The sequence below is a fragment of the Carassius auratus genome, chromosome 32 (assembly GCF_003368295.1).
Source record: "Carassius auratus strain Wakin chromosome 32, ASM336829v1, whole genome shotgun sequence".
In the NCBI taxonomy this organism is placed as follows: Eukaryota; Metazoa; Chordata; class Actinopteri; order Cypriniformes; family Cyprinidae; genus Carassius; species Carassius auratus.
Window position 1 is genome coordinate 11,711,648 of NC_039274.1, and position 21,761 is coordinate 11,733,408.

The 21,761-nt window shown below is 39.9% G+C and overlaps 1 protein-coding gene across 1 annotated transcript in view; it reads left to right on the plus strand.

Annotated features, from left to right (window-relative positions):
- The first annotated feature begins 2,005 nt into the window (after positions 1–2,005).
- Positions 2,006–21,761, plus strand: part of LOC113051605 (protocadherin-7-like) — a 129,105-nt gene continuing 109,349 nt past the window's right edge. Inside the window, 1 exon segment of the mRNA XM_026215501.1 lies at positions 2,006–5,092. Within this exon segment, the coding sequence (XP_026071286.1) occupies positions 2,006–5,092 (3,087 nt within the window).

Below are 21,761 nucleotides of genomic sequence, written 5' to 3' on the forward strand. Positions count from 1 at the left end.
AACTCGCCTCGCCGTTGTGGTGGGAAATGTACAGTTAGAAATTCCTGCCTTGAATAAGTGTTTACGGACGAAATGCATTTGCTACAGCACCAAACGGGAATGCGCAGATACGAACTAAAAGGTATATAAATGCACTGTGCATTGACGGTTTCTAGCAGAGTTCTGGTCACGGAGAGTCACCGCACTCGCTCTCTCACTGCTTCACACCGGTGAGTCTTCCGAGCTTCGCTGTCCGTGGTGCTCTCTCTACGCAAAAAAAAAAAAAAAAAGAGGGTAGAGTTTGAGTAGAAGAGCTGAGCTCTCGTGACGAAGAAAAAATCTCACCACAAACGAACACACTATAATCTAACAGGTCTGCCCTTACGAATTTATTTATTTATTTATTTATTTATTATTATTATTATTATAATTATTATATATTTTTTTTGTGTAGCCTATAGATTACAATTTGTATAACCACTGTTACTGCAAATACCATGGTTAAACTATTGCTAGTGTAGCAAAACCATGTTTTTTTTTTTTTTTTTTTTTTTTTTTTTTTTACAATCCTACCGAATAAAGTTATCTTGGTTATAGCAGCCGAATCATGCATTTTAAGGGTAAGCTTGTTGCTTCGTCTGGGCATTTCATTGCATTTCACGGTGATATTTTCTTAAACGAACTACATCAACATACATTTCTTTTAAGAAAATATCACCGTATAAATTAAACCACGAACACCAGGTATATGATAGGGTAACCCAGTTATTGACCTAAAAGCAAGCATTTACGTACAATAATATATGTTTCCCCAAAGCTAGACCAAATACAAAATGTGACAAATAGATGCCTGCTTATAGAAGTTTTGTTTGAATAAGATGTAACCATAGCAGCAGTCCCGTTACGCTCAGTATCGTAAATTGCATCGAAAACGGTACTGCCATTATTTATCACTTTAATATAGATGTGTACATGGTTGGCTCACCGGTTTTGATTTGAACGACGCCAACCTCAGCAGAGATGTAATTCCCCTGTTTAAAAAAAGTCAAACCCCTTTTGGAAAGCATGTCTGGACAGTAAATTATTTATGAACTATTTTGAAACGAAATGCCCAGACGAAGCAACAAGAAGAGAGTCTCCTTCAACAGTAGAGCTAAGCGATCAAGTTGAGCTTTGTTTGTCGCACAGGGAGAGCAGCACGAAGTGGGTGGAGAGAGAGAGAGAGAGAGAGAGAGAGAGAGAGAGAGACGCGCACAGAGTGCGGCAGAGACGCGCTTCTGCTGCAGGTGAGAGGCGCGCGCTGGACAGAGGGACCGTCCTCGCGCTGGAATTTGAATACCACATTCCTAGCATCTCTGCCAGGATTATAACTCCGTGGTTGCTCAGTTTTTCATTTTGCCTTAACGCTGAACGGCACAGTGGCACTGCAGAGATTTCTTTATTTTCTTTTTCTTTTCTTTTTTTTCTTCTCTTGTGCAAGTGAGAGAACTCTTAGACGCTGAGTGGACTGGATAAATCTACGCACACGGAGAGGACAGATTATTTGCGCGTTTTATCTATAGCACATGAAGTTCTGATATTTCAGTTTCTATTCCGTATGGTGGGATATCATCTGGAGCGGAGAGGTCGCATCTGGGAAGACTGGATTTAAAAGAATCGATTGCGCAATGGATTGAATATCTGGCTTTGCTGTCTAATGAAAAGACTCGGCGATGCCATGGCAAAGACGGAATAGTCTCAGCAAATAATTTTTGGCATGCTTATGTCAAGCTTAATATTGAATGAATTTGTTAAGACTTTCTATCAGTGTTATGCATATTTTGAGTTCTAAATAAATGCAAAGGGAATAGCCCGAGCCTAGTCTGGAGAGGAGCAAAGATAACAGATATGCGCTATTCTGCCTGAGTTTGGTAACCGCGGAGAAAACGCAAGCAGTGAGAAACAGGCGCTTTAAAAAACACACAAACAAAAAAAAGCTGTTAAACAAAATTAACGTTCAGTTTTGCCGGAAAACCCTCGAGAAGCAATGAGGACTACAGGCATTGTGGACTGTTTAAGCTACTGCTTTCTTATTCTGCAGCTGCTGAGTCAGCCCGCAGCCAAGCAAGTGCTCCGGTACCGCCTGGCTGAGGAGGGTCCTGCCGATGTACGGGTGGGTAATGTAGCCGCGGACCTTGGCATCATGGCTGGCATGGATGTGACTTTTACATTAGAATCTGGCTCCGAGTACTTCAAAATCGATAACATGACCGGAGACCTGAGCACGAACGAGCGGCGCATAGACCGCGAAAAGCTGCCGCAGTGTCAAATGATTTTTGATGAGAACGAGTGTTTTATAGATTTCGAAGTGTCCGTGATAGGACCCGCGCAGAGCTGGGTTGATCTCTTCGAGGGCAAAGTGATTATTTTAGACATAAACGACAACACGCCGTCTTTCCCCTCACCTGTTCTGACGCTCTCCGTTGAGGAGAACAGACCCATTGGCACACTTTATCTGTTGCCCACGGCCACCGACAGAGATTTCGGTCGGAATGGAATTGAGCGCTATGAGTTGATTCAGGATAACGGCGAGAGCTCTGTCAGACGGATCGGCACTTCCGGCTCCGGCAGTGTTGACACTCACACGGGCAAACGGAGGCTCGACGAGGGCGCGAGCCGTAGCAGCGTCTTTGAACTTCAAGTTGCTGACACAACAGACGGCGAGAAGCAGCCGCAGCTCCTTATCAAAGGAGCGCTGGACAGAGAGCAGCGTGACTCCTACGAGCTCACTCTGCGTGTCAGAGATGGGGGTGACCCCCCACGCTCCTCTCAAGCCATTCTTAGGGTGATGATCACAGATGTAAATGATAACACCCCACGCTTTGAAAAGAGTGTTTATGAGGCAGACCTGCCAGAAAACAGCTCCCCAGGTGCCCCCATACTCCAGCTAAAAGCGGGCGACACTGATGTTGGCGTGAATGGACAGATTGAATATGTCTTTGGAGCAGCCACAGAGTCGGTGCGACGACTGCTGCGGCTCGACGAGAGCACTGGCTGGCTCAGTGTTTTGCACAGAATTGACCGTGAAGATGTGAGCCAGCTTCGCTTCACAGTCATGGCACGTGATCGCGGACAGCCTCCTAAGACTGACAAAGCGACAGTGATCATCAACATCAAAGATGAAAATGACAACGTCCCCAATATAGATATCCGAAAAATCGGACGCATTTTTCTCAAAGACGGTGTGGCCAATGTGGCAGAGGACGTGATTGTCGATACACCCATTGCTCTGGTCCAAGTTTCAGACCGAGATAAAGGACCGAACGGTATAGTGACGTGCACAGTAGTGGGAGATGTTCCGTTTCAGCTCAAACCTGCTAGTGAGGTTGAGGGTGAAATGAATAAAAAGAAGTACTTTCTCCATACGTCAGCACTACTTGATTATGAAGCAGTGCAGGAGTATAATGTGGTCATCGTTGCTGTTGACTCTGGGAGCCCTAGTCTTTCTAGCAACAATTCACTTATAGTGAAAGTTGGGGACATGAATGACAATCCACCAGTTTTTAGCAAAAGCACAGTGGAAGTTTCATTTCCTGAAAACAATGCTCCCGGTGAGCGTGTCGTCACAGTAGTGGCCTTAGATGCAGATAGTGGCAAAAATGCAGAAATCTCTTACTCCCTGGACTCCGCTGTTAACGGAATATTTTCCATCGATGCAGACACTGGTGATATCCGTGTCAACACCATACTTGACAGGGAGCAGATGGAACGATATGAGTTCAAAGTTATCGCCAAAGACAAAGGCATGCCTGTCCTGCAGGGCTCGGCCACTGTGATAGTCCTGGTGGCGGATAAAAATGACAATGAGCCAAAGTTCATGCAGGATGTGTTCACTTTCTATATACAGGAAAACCTGCAACCCAACAGCCCTGTTGGCATGATAACGGTCATGGATGCCGACAAAGGACAAAATGCAGACATGAGTCTATACATTGAGGAAGAAGAAGACATTTTCTCTATTGACAACAACACAGGCACCATCTTCTCAAACATGGCTTTTGACCGTGAGCAAAAAACCACTTATTCATTCCATGTCAAAGCTGTTGATGGAGGTGATCCACCCCGGTCAGCTACAGCCACGGTGTCTCTCTCTGTAATGGATGTAAATGACAATCCCCCCACTGTCACTTTTCCAGTGAATAGCTCATACACGCTGCTTCCTCCTTCTAGCAACATAAGGACAGTGGTCAGGACTGTCTCGGCTACTGATACAGACACAGGTGTTAATGCTAACCTCAGCTACAGAATAGTGGGCGGCAATCCATTTCAGTTGTTTGAAATTAATGCATGGACTGGTGTGATTATGTTAGTTGGCAAACTAGAGCAAAAACATTTTGGCCTTCATCGACTGGTTGTGCAAGTGAATGACAGCGGGGTTCCATCTCAAAGCACCACCACATTGGTTCACATCTACATCAACGAAACGCTTTCCAACTCCACTATTGTAGAGGCGCAAGTTGCCAAAAGTCTTGGTACGCCACTCAATGCTGACATTGCAGGAGACCCTAACTATGACTTGGGAAAGCAACGGCTGAGCATCGCCATAGGAGTTGTATCAGGCATCATGACGGTGATTCTTATCATCCTGGTAGTCGTCATGGCCCGCTACTGTCGTCCCAAGAACAAGAACGGCTACGAGGCTGGAAAGAAAGACCATGAGGACTTCTTCACTCCTCAGCCACATGATAAAGGCAAGAAACCCAAGAAAGACAAGAATAAGAAAAAGTCTAAACAGCCTTTATATAGCAGCATCGTCACAGTCGAGGCATCCAAGCCAAATATACAGCGCTACGATGGCGTTAACGAGAAACTGTCGGACAGTCCAGGAATGGGCTGCTATAGGTCTGTCAACGGTGGCCCTGGAAGCCCAGATCTTGCCCGCCATTACAAGTCCAGTTCACCCTTGCCCACCGTTCAACTGCACCCTCAGTCGCCAACATCAGGAAAAAAACACCAGGCGGTTCAGGACCTTCCGCCAGCCAACACATTTGTCGGCACTGGAGATAACATATCCATCGGATCAGACCACTGTTCTGAGTACAGCAGCCAAACCATCAACAAGTACAACAAACAGGTAAGAACAATATCTTTTACCATTTTGAATCTATGATGTCAATCGCATTATTTATACCTAAATCTTCAAGTTTTATCTCAGTGTCTATAAGCACCAACACCATTCAGCCTACACTGTAATACTATCATACTGGATATATGTATTTTTAGCCGATGCTTCTGTTTCCCTGTATCGACCTGCTTCGCCTCACAGTGCCATTTAGATGTAATGCTAAAAGCGACATGAAGGCATTCTTCAGTCAGGGATATCATGTCCACCAGAACATCTGGGGTGCCGAGGCCAATGTGTGGACACATTTGCACGTTTTGTAGTGTAGTTGTAGGGCAGACGCGGGTGTCAGCGTTGGTGACCTTTGTCTGTGTGTGTGTGTGTGTGTGTGTGTGTGTGTGGAGATCGAATGGGATCACATATGGCTCTAGTTCACAGCTATTCCGTCTCAGCAGTAAATGTACAGCTGGAGCACAGCCTAACCTCTTTTATCAAAACATTGTTACTTCTTTCTCTTACTGGGAGAAAGATAGGATAGAGGAAAATGATTGATAAAAGTGGAATGTTAGTGGTGCCGCATGTTTTAACATGCTTATCCGAATGGACTGGGAACATCTGGGCGGGAGATCAAATTTAACATTCCTGATCTCTTGTGTGTCTGGACCAATTCAGTGACACCTAGCAGTGCAATCTGGCCTCATCTCGCTCTCTCTCTCTCTCTCTCTCTCTCTCTCTCTCTCTCTCTCTCTCTCTCTCTCATCTTACATTCTCTTATCATATATATATATATATATATATATATATATATATATATATATATATATATATATTTTTTTTTTTTTTTTTTTTTTTTTTTTTTTACTGTATACTTCTTGTACCCTTGTTGTTTATGCCATTATTTAAAGCATAAAATGCCCTGTTACAGCATAACTCTGTAAATTCTTAGACACCTGTGAGAAATAATAAATATATATTATTATTGTTCCCTGTCCCGTGGAGCACTCCAGTGCTAGGTGAGGTTAATTTAAAAAGAAAGCCAGCCCTTTCATTGTCCAGATTTACCAGGAAAATAACACTTGCCCTGTCGTTTCATGTGTTTTCTAAGGTGGTTAATGCATTATTGATTCCTATCTAACATGGCGTAAATAGTGTCCTCCCTTGCATTCCAGAACAATGCCCTTTCTAAACACAAGCCACAAGATAGCCTTTTCTCTCTCTTACATACCCTCGCTCATTTGATATAATTTTCTTCCTTATATATCTGCCCCCCCCCCCACACACACACACACACTGTATAAGAACAACTACTCTCATCTATCCATTTTTATGCCTGCTGCTTCTTTCCAATATCCCACTTGTTTCTTTTTTTCTCATTCTATTATTTTTTTTCCTTACTCACAAATGATGTCTCCTTGCACAGATTCCCTTTTTTTGTTGACAACTCTGTCCTGTCTTTCTTTCATATCTCCTCTTTCTCCTACCCTCTTGAACAGCCCTCTGGTGTGCTGTGTTCAGGCATCTGCACTTCTCAGCAAAAGCAGTACTGTTGCCCATGTTTCTTTCGGACATCTCATGCATATTTAAGCACACGCTCCATTTGTTTTTTTTTTCTTTGGGCCCAGCACATGAATTGTGTGTCCAAGTACACAGTTTAGATAATAATTTATTTGCTTTTTATTTTAAAGCTGTAGTCCATGTGTTTTTCCATGCAAATGCAGCAGACAAAAGAGTTCTAGACTACTACCAGTAATTACAGCATCTTTGTCAAAAGGCAAAATCAAGTCCAGTCTCATTACTGTTGACATTTTAAGAGGGGCTCTTTAGATATTATATCGAACGTTATCAGTAGCCAACATGCCCTTGCAAAATCCCATTAAGATAGCACAATAGTCTATATCAAATACTATATAAAGAGAAGTCATTAAAATGTTCTCAATAGGAAGGTTTTTTTTTTTTTTTTGTAATCTGTATTTACTCCCAGTCTCTTTCTTTCTCTGTCACTCATCGTGAAGGGCAAATTGTCTCCGGCACCCTCCTAATGGACTCAAGCCACTTATTCTTGATGAATCACTGATTTTTGATGAGTGTCATACCGAAGTAAAGTTTAATTACAGCTCTGTGACAGGGCTGCACGAAATAGACAAAACACATACTTGTTGACTATTTCCTTCAATATTGTAATTATGATTAATTATGCCTATCAATAGAATTTGTATTAATATATTGATTTAATTGTGTGTGTGTGTGTTTGGAGGGATGGAGGGAGGGAAGGGGGTCCATAGAGGGAGCTGATTAAAAAGCAGTAAAATTGTTGGACATAATGTGTCTTTGGCCAATAGTATTGTTTTGATTAAAAATAGTTTACTTCACACAGATTAAACTGTTGCATTCATGCTTTGTTCACCACACCACAAGACGTCTAAAATGCAAGCCAAAATGTTGCTACGGTTATCACTTTGTCAATCATCACTTTTTTGTCAGTCACAAAAAGAACTTTCATTTAGAATAATTTAAATGCATGTACCGTTCCTGAAACTTTAGCTACATGAAAAATACAGCTTTCTGTACATACACATAAAATGAATAAAGAACACTCTCTTCAGAATCACTGAAGCTGTTATTCACAGTTTCCACCTGTTATTCACTTCAGTTTTTACCTGGTTTGTTACAATTGAAATATTCTCAAAGGTGAAGATCTCAATAGATGAGCTCGCGCGGAACCAGAACAGTGGATTTCTTCTGCATAGAGACTCTTTGAAACAACTTTGATTGACTATTCTGTAGTCAATCAAATGCTTGACGCTGCAAAAACATTGTAAGTAGTAACCTTTGGTGTATTATTCACAATTAGGTAATCACGGTTGCTGTAATCGTAATTGTGAATATTTTTCTGATTAATTGTGCAGCTCTACCGTCTTAAATATTTAATGTTTCTGTATTAGAAATAATTATATTAAATGTAGCGGTATAAGAAATGTTTTCAGTGTCCAATCTAAAGACCACTTAGTTAAATTAAAGGATAGTAAGTAATTCAGGATAAGAATTTTTTTTGTTAAAAATCAAGATGCTTAGTCATTTTAGTTAGCATTGAACTTTGGATGGTAAAATTCAATAAATCAATTAAATTATTTGATATCACTGAGTTTCAGAACCGGTTATATGACCTCTTCGTTCTCCAGACAAGTTTTACTGGCACACATGTAACATTTAAATGAATCAAGGAGAACATACAGTACAGTGGTATTAATAAAGGTGTCTTGTAGCTGACTCAAAATACCTAGTGTTCTGGACAAGATTAATTTCCCTTCGCAGTACAATTCCCTCCGGTGAAGTCATCCATGAAAACTACCTGCTTTTTCTCTTTGTGAAAAGACCCGGCTCTTTTTGACCGTGTTTGATTTCAGTTCTTGTGGTCTGACATCTGAGATGCTCTCTCTTTTCCCCATCCTCTCTCCTTTTTTCTGTCCAGTGGAGGAAAGGGTAAAAGAGACAGGAACTAGAAAGAGGTCCCTGTTAACAGGCTAGAGAAAGGTCTCTACTGTTCTCTCTCTCTCTCTGTGTGTGTGTGTGTGTGTGTGTTGAGAGGGATTCAGTGCAGTGGCCTCATAAATGTGTGGTCTGGTTTCATGTTACCCACATCCCTCTAATCTCCTTCATGCACACACACACCATCTTCTGTCTCGATAGGAGAAACTACACCGTGTTGTTTGCCCCAGACAGGTAACCGGACAACACTAGTGTTTCCATGTCTCGCTGCACATGAGACATTTAAGCTGTCATTAATTTACCTTAATGCAGGTGGGATACACCACCTTCCTGCTAGCCAGAAAGGTAATATATCAAGGCATTTCATAGCATTCAGCATTTAATGCATTTCTTGGGCATTCTCTAAAAAGGATGAAACTGATTGTTTGCCATTAGTAAGTCTTTACAGTTGTTGGTTTATGGATTTGTTGCATTATATATTCAAATGGTTTTAATGCTGCGAATGTCCATGATGGAAGACCATTCTTTATTTCATTCCTTTTTGTGAGCAGCTTAAAAAAATTATTCTAAAAAGTGTTAGAGTCAGCGCTCTAAAGACACATGCCCCCCCCCCCCCCCCACCACCCACCCACCCCGAAAAAAAAAAAAAAAAAAAAAAGATTGGTTAATGTTTAAATCAATGACACATAATGCTACTGTCTTTTGATTTCAATGTCAATGGCAATTTCAGGGGAACTTCTAAAATATTTTGGAGCATCCTCTGCTACTACATTCTCTTTAGTGTGTTATGAAGCTTTATGTTATGAAGGTGTTGTGCTATTTAGAATATTTATTCTATATATGTTATTAGCATATTTTTCATAATATTTTATATTATTGTTGCTCTCTGCTCTTGTTACATTTTTTATATATCTGAGTGCATATATTTTGGGCACATTTATGTATGCAGTGTATATTTATTTAAGTTCTGATACCTTATGCTCTCATATTTTGTGCAGAATTGTGTTCATTGCCAATGTTGGAGGTGGAGATCTTAAAAAGTCTGTTTCCTGTTGTAATTGCAATAGTTAAATACCTGGATTCTCTTAATTGTGTTTTTCAAATGTTCTTATGAAAGATTTGTGCAATGAAGGTGGTCTCGCCCAGGGTGTAATTCAATGTAGAACCGCCACTGGTTGTGGTTTCAGATTTTACAGTGCTTTCTATCTCGCGTTTACTTTACATACATGTGCACAGTGGACCAAAGCATCGCTCATCTTGGACAAGCAACGCCATGCAAATGCAGATTACACGGTTGTTTATGAGTATTTGTGTGTGCTTCGGCAACTCACCTTCTATTGCTGCTAGCAAAACATCCACGCAAATCAAAGAAGCGTATTTTGATTAAATTCAAAGTGCTTTACGATTTAAAAGAAAGAAGATTGTGTACATGCATGTGACCTTTAAATAATACATATTTTATGTTCTAGTAAATTAACTTTAAATAATACATTCGAATTCTTTACAGTTATTTTCAGAAATGTTTTCAAGAGACCTCAGAGTTGAGAATGAGCCTTCCATCAATGAAGCAATCGAGCTGCATTTCCAAGCAGCCGTGTATTCCATTCATCACAAGAAGCGTAACATTAACTACACGTCATCATCATCATATTAAATAACACGCCATGCAATGGTACAGAATTACCGGGTAATGGAGAGCAGGACAGAATTAGATCAGCTGCAGGCTTGATTGCTGTGTTATTAGGGAGAGCTTGTCAGCTCAATGCCAGCGCTGAATGGCCGACGCTGACCAAATCTGTCACAGGTACAGATGTGACCCAAGATAGCACACATGCATGTTTGTGGCTTCCATTGGGAGATAAAGAGAGACTTTTGAAATGTATGTACTGTATGCAGATATTATACTTTCCAAATTACCATATACATATAATTAACCATTTTCTTCACAACTGGATCATTACGTCAAAACTGATTGTCAGAGATCATCTTTGGAAAACAGACTCTTCATTTGCGTTAGCAGGTCAACGTTTCCTTTTTCGACAGCGTATGTAAAACAGTAAATGTAAATCGCCTGTGAAACTTTAGCCAGATATATGAAAGCTGTATTTGATACAGAACAGGGCCAAGTTAACAGAGAAATAGTTCAAAAATACAATTGCACCTCTATATTCATCTTCTTCTTCTTCTTGGAGCGCAGTTGTAGCGATTCCACTTGACCTTTTACATGTAGTATAGTGACGTCCCTTTGATTTCTTTTATTCCTTCCTCTGTTACTGTAAGTAATCTGTCCTTTCAGCCGCCTGTTGACAGCATGATGTAGCTCGAGCGTGCCTGCAGTCTCTCTCATTCTCCTTAATTCTCTCCCTCTTTCTTTTCCAGGCCCCTCTGTCGCATTCCACCTCTCTTTATTCTCTATTATATTCTCTCTCATAGTCTCTTGTTCCTCAATCTTCATGAGAATAGTCTTGATTGAAGCTATGGAGATGCACTTGTAACATGTATCATACTAAAACGATGAAAGCGACATTGAAGCGACGGGGCCGAAGCAAAGGGAAAAAGTGAGATCATCTCTTGATTAGTTGCTGCTGTGCTGATTGTAAGTGCCGGTGTCATCGCTGTGTGCTTAACCCCCATCTGTAGTTCAGTTCTGCACTGGATTATGACTAGCACACACACACACACACACACACACACACACACATGTACGTACGTTCAGCTGTACCATTTACTGCTGTAGTGTAATATATATATATATTTTTTTTAAGCTCTACATTTTCTGCCTGTCATGTGCATGTTTGTGTGTCTGTCAGTATAAGAGTTTATGAAAGCAATCAGCCATGAGTGGCTTTGTATTACAGTGATTTTGTACCACAGTTAAGGAGTGTTTCGAGGCAGAATGCAAAGTGAAAAGAGCCTTAACCACGGCAATGCACATCCTTGAGTGGCTTATTGCTTTCATAAAGTGAAAACAACAGCAAACCAAATACAAAATAGTTAACACTATTAATTTGGGCTGCTGCAAAGCAATATAGCAACACTGCAATAATATAAATCATAATATAAAACTGAACTGTGATCACAGGTGTGTGCATGTCAGCATCTTATTTTGAGCGTAGCTCATTCAGTCAGAATTTAGCACCGGAATTATTTGTTTTAATCAGTTTAAGTTTTACATCATTATGGTTCTGAAATGTCAGCTCACCAATATTTCCTCTCTGGCTATTTTCAGGTCAGAGGAAGTGAACAAATGCGTTGGTTTGACTCGGTGTGTGCATCTGTTGTCTTGTGTATATTTGTGCAATTGTTTTCACAGCCTCAGCCCTGTCTGTGTTTAAGTGGTGCTTGTTAAAATGCACAGCCACTTATCATTGTTCCAAACTAACACAGGGGAATAGTTCACTGTAACACAAAGAATACAAACAGGGATCAGATGGTTGAAATGACTCTTTTGCTTGTTTTAATAGGACCACGTTCATATTCATGGCCTCGTGTGGTCTGTGGTGCATCTTGGCACATTTGCAACCCATTTCACTTATGCAATGGGATGCATTAATAGCGAGGGAGGGACATGATTTAGCTATCAGGATTGTGAAACGTGGTCTTTTATTGGAGTAGGTGCATCAGATGAAAAGAAGTTTCATAAGTGGAGAATGTTATCACTTTCTGATTTTTATTTGATTGACTGATTGATTGATGTGTGTATATGTATATATATATATATATATATATACATATCAAATGAAACTGCAATGCTTGTCCTTCATGTAAGAAAAAGGATACACAATGTACAAGTGTCATCTCTGGGTGACACCACAACATACTCATACAGTACATACTGCTGTAGTCTAATCAAAATGTGCTTCAGCAGAATGGATAGATGTTTATTGGCTGCAATATTACACACCAAGAATGACTGACAACTTCATTCCACAATGAAACATCTGCGTGCGTAATATAATTTTCCAAATCCATATGGTTTTAAGAGACATGACCCGTATCTGTCACCACAGACACAAAATCACACGCACCTGCATGCACGCACACAATCCGTCTCCCGCCATTTATTTGTCTTTTTAACATTTGCTCTTCTCCAGTTTAAAGCACACAGGCATGAGGGTCTGAAATATTAAATGAGTTGTGATCTCTTGACTGCATAAGTGGAGATTAAACACTGGGGCTAGTATAAATAATGCGCAAAGCCTTACATATGTGTGTAAAATAGGCTGCTCCTCATCAGCGGGTCCTCATTGGTATGAAGAAGAGATGCTGCTGAAGTCAAATAGATTCAAAGGGAATGCAATAAGAAGTGGAAAGAACTGACGGGAGTCTACCCATAGCACTCCATTTCTTTTGCCACAGTGTCATTCCACAAGCCTCAGAAAGAGATTACTACTGTGTGTGTGTGTCCAGACTGTTCCCAAATGAGATTATGTGTGTGCGTGTGTGTGTGTGTGTGTGTGTGTATGAGGCAGGAGAGGGAAGGTTCAGCGGCCATCCATCAAGTTGTGGGAGAGCTGTGTGGCATTGTATCTCAGGAGCAAGGCCAAGGTGCTCTCTCTCTCTCTGTGTGTGTGTGTGTGTGTGTGTGTGTGTGTGTGTGTGTGTGAATGAGTTTTCGCGTTCATATTCGAGAGAGAGAATATGTGCTGCAACAGGGTTCAGCCATTCCATCACAAGAACACTGTCACTTAGCTACATGCGAGGAACGGTGTCTGTGTGCACGTGTTTGTGTGTGATTCTCGATAGACCGCAGAAAATAAGAAAGCCCCAGACACAGAAACCGTAAGAAGCCTAAAATAGTCTTGGTGGCTATGAATATCAAAGAAAAATGTCATTGTCTTTGTGTTTTAGCAGTGTGCCAAGGTTTTTAATGCTGTTTTTTGGCCTGAGCGTGCATTCCCATCACAAAACCTAATCCTGAATGCTCGCAAGCTGCAAAAATATTCATTATCACATGCCACCTCACACGGCTAGCCAGGAAGCGTTATATCGATGAGGGGCCACCAAAGAGAGACCAGGCTATTAGTGCTGGCCAATAAATCTTGTCAGTTCACGAAATGCAGGGCTGCCTTTGAAAAATGAAGGTCACGCTCAGGAGTTTATGAGAGGCTGTTATAAAATCAGCTGAATTATGGAGTCCCCTGAGCCTTTTCAGTCATGTTAATTTCAGACGCTGTGATCTGGTGTCCTCCATCACTTGCCGTAGTATGGAATAAGACAGGTGATTAGGTGAATTCTATTGTGATTTAAGGTGGGACATGCCATGAAAGTGTGCTTGTTCATTCCGTGAATAATGATCTGGATGTCAAAACGTGTGTGTGTGTGTGTGTGTGTGTGTTACATAAGTGACACGTTTGACTTTTAGTATGGACTATTTATGTATTTATTTATTTATTTATTATCATTGTTTTAATATCAGAAACAGATGTATCTAGATTTCCAACATCTCCAACATGCATCGATCTGTAAATTTCTTTACTTGTAATCTCTAACGTCCACATTTTACGATCACATTATGATTCGAGATATATATATATTCTTTCTTAGTGTGGAGTAGAGGGCAAAACGTTACTATTTATTAATACATTTGTATGTTCGTTCATTCGTACATTTATTTATTTAGTTGTAGAATATATGAAGTAAACTACAGTTCAAAAATATGGGTGCTTCATTTATTAAATTTTTTAGACACAACTGAAAATTGTGCTGCTTAATATTTTTTTTATCTATGATTTATAAATATTTTTCTATGATAAAAAAACAAAAACAGATTTTATTTAAAATATACATTTTTGTAACAGTGTGATAGTTGTTACTTTTAATCAATGTATTACATCATCTGTTTCTAAAAAAATAATAATAATAATCTATATAGTAGTGTATTTAGTTTACCTAAGTCAATGGTAAGTCAAGAGTATAGTAGGTCAATACCTGGAATGTATTTTGGAAACAAGTATACATATATTAAGTGCATGCATCTCAATATTAGCTGACTGAGATCAGTAGATGCAGTCAAAACAAGAACTAGTTTCTCTAGCTTTGGTGCGCCAAACAGATACACAGGAAACATGGAAGAGGCAGGCAAACTCCTCTCTAATAAAGTATTTTATGGGAAGAAAACAATTCCTCTGCAAGGACTGGGTCTATGACTATTTAATTTTCACCAGCTAGATTTATAGAGTCTACCTGAGTTCTCTACAGAGATACTATCCTGAATTAAATCCTGAGAAAGGGGCCTGAAATATAAAAAGAGAGAGATCGTTCTATCTTTTCCTCTTCCCGGCCCTCCCATATATTCTCGAAACAGCTCCTGTAATCACTAGGTTGTGTATGTCCGGTCATTCGACCCCTGTGATCTCTAATTCCCAGACCTGCTCAACAGCAGCAGCCCCGCCAATATAATAACAGGTCCGGAGTGCCAGTGTGTTGAGTTCCTCTTATTTTTACGGGGGGACGTGGGGAAATAATCAAGGCTTCCTCTGCAACCCATCTCCAATCCATGTACTCCAAAGGTTGGGGTCACAGCAACACTTGGACACCTCAGCCCATTGAAAATTACAGGCCAAGCCTTGGACAGTGAGAATGCATGAAGAGGAAAACCCGAGACCTCAGCTTCACATGTGCTAGAGACTGTCATCCCACCCTCGGCTCATGATTATTATCGACCTGTTAGCCAGTTGGTAAATAAAATCTGTCAAGGACAGCAAAAACACAATACATCAGAGTACATAGTACATATATATATACATATATTGTAAAAAAATAAATAAAACTATATACTAGCACAAGAAAAAGAAGATTAGTTACTGTAAGTCCTAGAAGAAACTGTGGCTTTCTTCCCAAGCAATACATTTTTAATCAGCAATTATTAAATTCATTTTAGATGTATTACAGAGCTATAAAAAAGAAATTAGGACTATTAAAAGAGAGGTACATGATTTCTATTGTATAATGGTGGCCTCTGTGGCTCACCATACATCTATAACTACACGTTCTGTAGTCTATAATAGATGACATTGTAATGGGCTATTCCCAAAAACCTCCTGCTAGTTATTAAACCCATAATCCTTCTGCACTAGTATAGAGAAGACTTGGACACTTCTAGAGAACTCGAGACAGACCCTCATGCTGCTACATAAGAAGAATACCTCCTAGCTTTAGTGTGCACCTGAAAGATTTGCAGTGTGATGCCTTACTATTGTCCAAACTCCTTTAGAAGAACTGTTCTCTCTCCTGAATAACTTCTCTCTCCTGAGAGATTTGGTTTAGTGGGAATGGCTAAGTATATATGATAATATAGAATTTATGGGCTTTAACTACCATCTTGTTTCTATAGTAATGGCATGTCACTACTCCAGCCCATTGTTCACCGCCTCCCAAAAGACCACCAACCGTGTTACACTGGAAGAGACTTCACCTTCACTAAAGATACACAATGGAGACCTGAAAAGCGTCATTTAAAGTTTATTATAAAGAAATAACAAAGTTGTAATTATGTTAGTCTTAATCATATAGCCTGAGCCTTACAAGTCATTTTTTTTAATGATTGCACATGTGTTCACAATAGATTATCTAACAGTGTTTCATACAAATGAAAATTTACAATTACGTAATAAATAAAAATAATACAACTAACCTAACCTCTACTAGTATATGTAGAGATTATTATTAACCTAGATTAGTAAACAATGTAAAAAGTCTGTTTATTATTACTTCATGTTACCTAATGAATTAATTATGTAAATGAAAATGTATTTTAAAGTGTTAACATGTTGACAGCTGTTGAAAGGGTCATTCAACAGCTCATTTTTCTCTCCAAATGTGCAGCTAGTCGCTAAGTGATGGAGAAGTCGTATAAGGACATTGCTTTGTGAAATGTTTTTGGTTTGCAGTGTGAGAAAATCATGTTGGTCATGTTCTCCACCTGCCCTCAGCAGCGGTGGCCAAAGTGGTGGGAGGGCCAGTGGATGATGGTCGTGACAGATCTTTTCAGTGTCTCACACAGTGTGTTGTCCATTTAGGAGGCCCTCCTCGGGAGTGCTTTTCAAGACTACTGATAATTTGTGTCTTTTTTGCTTTGGAGATCGCTCAATTCAGTGGATTCAATTAGCTGTGAGCAAGGGGCACGCTAGCTTTTACAACGCCGGCACATAAATCAGCCAAGCACTTGCAGACCTGGCTAGCTTTGTAGCTGTTGGCACGAAACGCCAAATTTGCTAGCCAGAATTGTTTTTCTTTCTTTTACATTGTTATCTCAGAGAGACAGAACAAGGGAAAAAAGAAAGAGAGATTCAAGGGCTGTACATCTTAAAGGTGTCCTGGAAGTGCTTCAAACGAAGCATTAAACAATCCCATGAAACATGAATTATGGACTTTAGCCTTACACCCTGACCACTGCGATTGATGGTGATGAAAATCTGTGGCTTCAAGGAAAATTTCAGTCTATCTCTATTCAAGTCCATAGAACCTGCTGTTCCTTGTCTATAGATAGAAAATAGCTGCTTGAGGGTGTTTCCAAAAAGGCCACCAATTGGATGGAATTGCCCTTAATTGACGTTAGGTCTACCAGAAAGACTCGGGGATAAAATGATGTACGAAGCATACATTTATTGACAACTCAGCAAGCATAATTATAATTTTCTTTGGCGGAAGGCCCCGTCCATGGTTCGTAATCCGAGGGTAGTGAATCTGCATTTCCTGCCTGAAGACAAAGGCAGGGGCGCAGCCAACCTCCCTGGGAGGTAAGGACAGGACCATCCTGGTGGTGGTGGGGAGGGTGGAGGTTGTTGTTGCGTCGGCATCTGCGAACTCAAACATGTGTAAGTACGATCTTTTATACCGAAGTATAAAGACGTGATTGGATAATGATAAAGGTAATTAGTGACAAAGTAACTGAGTCTTCCTGGCAGAACTTAGGCTAAAGCTTCCATTTCTGTTAAACCATATTTGAAACAGAGAAATATGATATTGTTTAGTTCTCAGTTTGCTGTAGGGTAAATACAAGTTCGAGCAGATGTAAGTTATGCGTGTTTGTTAAGGTGATTTGGCCGAGTTCTTTTAAATATTTATCCTAACATCAAGTGTGCGTGTGTATGTGTATATATTTCTAGACGCATTAAACAGAGTTTTGTGAAAAGACAAGTATGAAAGCAAGCGGAAAGCTTTGGATATCCATAACTGCACTCTTTCCCCCTCGCACAAACATACGCACAAACCTGCTGTGTGCCTGTAAACACTTAGAAACAGACTAATGGGAGGCCTTTCCTTTTCTATAAAAATCTGTCAATGCAACTGTTGAACACAAACATATGCTTCCATAGAGCGTAAGTTGTTAAAAATCCACTCTTCTCTACATGTTCTCTCGTTTCTGTCTTCCCTTGAAGCCAATACATTCCCTTGTTTCTTTTCCTCAACTGTCAAAAAGTTTAGTGAAGGTGCTGGAGTTTGGTTAGTGGATATAGACAGAGCCGAAGGGAGATAAATGGGTGGGAAAAGGGTGAATCTGAATAACAAGCGCTGTGGGACTAGATAGTACAAACAGTAAATGGAAAAAGAAAGAGAACAGAGGCTAAACGCCAAATGGGATAATAAATGTGTGTGTGCATATTGATACATGACATTCATTTTTAATTAATTTGTTACATGTTACAGAATGTTGAAACTTGCATATTTAGGAACTTGACGTTCTGTGTGCCTCAACATACTCATAGTTTGGGTGTATGTGTGTGTGCGTTTCTAGGCGAATCTGCACGTGGCATCACACGTTGACGCAGACCTCAGTATTCACTGCAATCTCATGTCAACAGCAATAGCAGCATTCACCAAAATAACACTGACAACGGCATGCGACAACCGTGAATGAGTATATGTGCGAGCATGTGTGTGTCTCTGTGACTGTCTTAGGCAGATGTACTAAAAGAACTGACAGATTTGAAAAATAGGCAAACGGGAGCTGCTGGGAGCTTCCTCAGGGCATTTGCGTTTTCGGTCCGGGTGTGAATACAAGAGGAAGGAGTGTGAAACCATAAATAAATAAATAAAAACGTGTGTGTTTTTACCTTCCTCATTTTTTAGCATCATGTAGCTAAAAAGGTTTTTCTCGAGCATTAGTAAGTGTATGATTCGTACAGTATTCTAACGTTTGTGGTTCAAGAATATGTGGAGCTTTAATAACTGGTAATATGTACAGTTTTTTTTTTTTTTTTTTTAATAAAGTTACTTTAGTTTCATATATTTAGCAACACTGAATTTAATATACATAAACTGAACTGTAGGAAGTGCATTCTATTTATACTGAAAAATAAAAAGACTCATTTCAGGAAAATGTTTCTGCTCTACAGTTAATTCTTATGTACATCACGTCACCTATCAATGCACATTTTTTTTACTATTTCTGTACATCATTATATACTAATAATTCATATATTCAATTATTCAATCTTTCATTATTCATGAGAATAAGTAGTTGCTCTACTGAACCTTAGCCAGCCTATAGCAAATAATGACATTCCAGACTGTTTCCTAGTGGCAACAGTGTACGTATGTTAAGTGTGTTAAGCTTTGCTGCTCATATAGGTAGTACAGGTTCAAGTCCAGCTTGCAACATCTCCTGATCACATTTCCTCTGTCTGTTGCTGTTTATTTACCTCAGTTCATGTCCTTCCCTTCCACCCATTAATACAGTATTGTTCAAAATAATAGCAGTATAATGTGACTAACCAGAATAATCAAGGTTTTTATTATATTTTTTATTGCTACGTGGCAAACAAGTTACCAGTAGGTTCAGTAGATTGTCAGAAAACAAACAAGACCCAGCATTCATGATATGCACGCTCTTAAGGCTGTGCAATTGGGCAATTAGTTGAAAGGGGTGTGTTCAAAAAAATAGCAGTGTCTACCTTTGACTGTACAAACTCAAAACTATTTTGTACAAACATTTTTTTTTTTCTGGGATTTAGCAATCCTGTGAATCACTAAACTAATATTTAGTTGTATGACCACAGTTTTTTAAAACTGCTTGACATCTGTGTGGCATGGAGTCAACCAACTTGTGGCACCTCTCAGCTGTTATTCCACTCCATGATTCTTTAACAACATTCCACAATTCATTCACATTTCTTGGTTTTGCTTCAGAAACAGCATTTTTGATATCACCCCACAAGTTCTCAATTGGATTAAGGTCTGGAGATTGGGCTGGTCACTCCATAACATTAATTTTGTTGGTTTGGAACCAAGACTTTGGCCGTTTACTAGTGTGTTTTGGGTCATTGTCTTGTTGAAACAACCATTTCAAGGGCATGTCCTCTTCAGCATAGGGCAACATGACCTCTTCAAGTATTTTAACATATGCAAACTGATCCATGATCCCTGGTATGCGATAAATAGGCCCAACACCATAGTAAGAGAAACATGCCCATATCATGATGCTTGCACCTCCATGCTTCACTGTCTTCACTGTGTACTGTGGCTTGAATTCAGAGTTTGGGGGTCGTCTCACAAACTGCCTGTGGCCCTTGGACCCAAAAAGAACAATTTTACTCTCATCAGTCCACAAAATGTTCCTCCATTTCTCTTTAGGCCAGTTGATGTGTTCTTTGGCAAATTGTAACCTCTTCTGCACATGCCTTTTTTTTAACAGAGGGACTTTGCGGGGGATTCTTGAAAATAGATTAGCTTCACACAGACGTCTTCTAACTGTCACAGTACTTACAGGTAACTCCAGACTGTCTTTGATCATCCTGGAGGTGATCATTGGCTGAGCCTTTGCCATTCTGGTTATTCTTCTATCCATTTTGATGGTTGTCTTCCGTTTTCTTCCACGTCTCTCTGGTTTTGCTCTCCATTTTAAGGCATTGGAGATCATTTTAGCTGAACAGCCTATCATTTTTTGCACCTCTTTATAGGTTTTCCCTTCTCTAATCAACTTTTTAATCAAAGTACGCTGTTCTTCTGAACAATGTCTTGAACGACCCATTTTCCTCAGCTTTCAAATGCATGTTCAACAAGTGTTGGCTTCATCCTTAAATAGGGGCCACCTGATTCACACCTGTTTCTTCACAAAATTGATGACCTCAGTGATTGAATGCCACACTGCTATTTTTTTGAACACACCCCTTTCAACTAATTCAACTAATTGCCCAATTGCACAGCCTTAAGAGCGTGCATATCATGAATGCTGGGTCTCATTTGTTTTCTGAGAATCTACTGAACCTACTGGTAACTTGTTTGCCACGTAGCAATAAAAAAATATACGAAAAACCTTGATTATTCTGGTTAGTCACATTGTACTGCTATTATTTTGAACAATACTGTAAGTAATTCAGTTAGATGGTTTATGTTATTAAGCAGACCCTTTGGAGAGAACCCATCTCAGTCACAGAGATCACTGAAAACAAAGTAAAGCTTTTAGGATGTACTTTTTGGAAGACACATCACTAATGGTGTCTATTCAATAACTATGTTTTCACCTAGACAGAGATTGAGATTGAGAAATGGAAATTTCAAAAGGAACATTTGAAACAAAGCTGATATTTAACTGTATTTCTCCTTAATTATAAGAGAAACCTCTGAGCAATATTGTCCAATTTAGTGTATTTGCACTAAACAAATATTAAATCAGGGGTACAGGGTGAAATATAAGCAGAGACTGCATGGGAGAGGCCAGACGCATATTTTCAGTCATGGATTTTTAATGTTGACTCGGCTCATTCTTAATTAAGACTCATACATCAGAATATACTTCAGAGCCATATTAGCGGGACTGTTCACGATGCATAATCTCCCGTGAAGTGTCTCCGAGATGTTTTGAGAGCAGCAGGGTTTTCAGCAGAGCTCTCTTTAAAAGCAAAGCAGATAACTAGCAGCTGAAGGCCTGCTGGGGTTGCAAAAGCGTCCCTTGGACCTTAGGGGGATTTTCAGTGTGTGTGTTTTTGTCAGGGGGTTTGATCGTGGCAAATCTGACTTCTGAAACTGATGGAAATAATGACCATGGGAAAATTGTAAAAGTGTACACACACAAACACACCCACACACACACACACGCACATACCCACACGCCATCTCACACATATGTACTCATCTTCAAATTAATTAGTGAAAGGTGAGAAATGAGTGAGCTGTTTCTATCCTGAGCCCGATACCTCCCAGTAGACTTGCTATCGGCTCTATATCTGGCTGCTAGGTCGTTGCTTCGGCC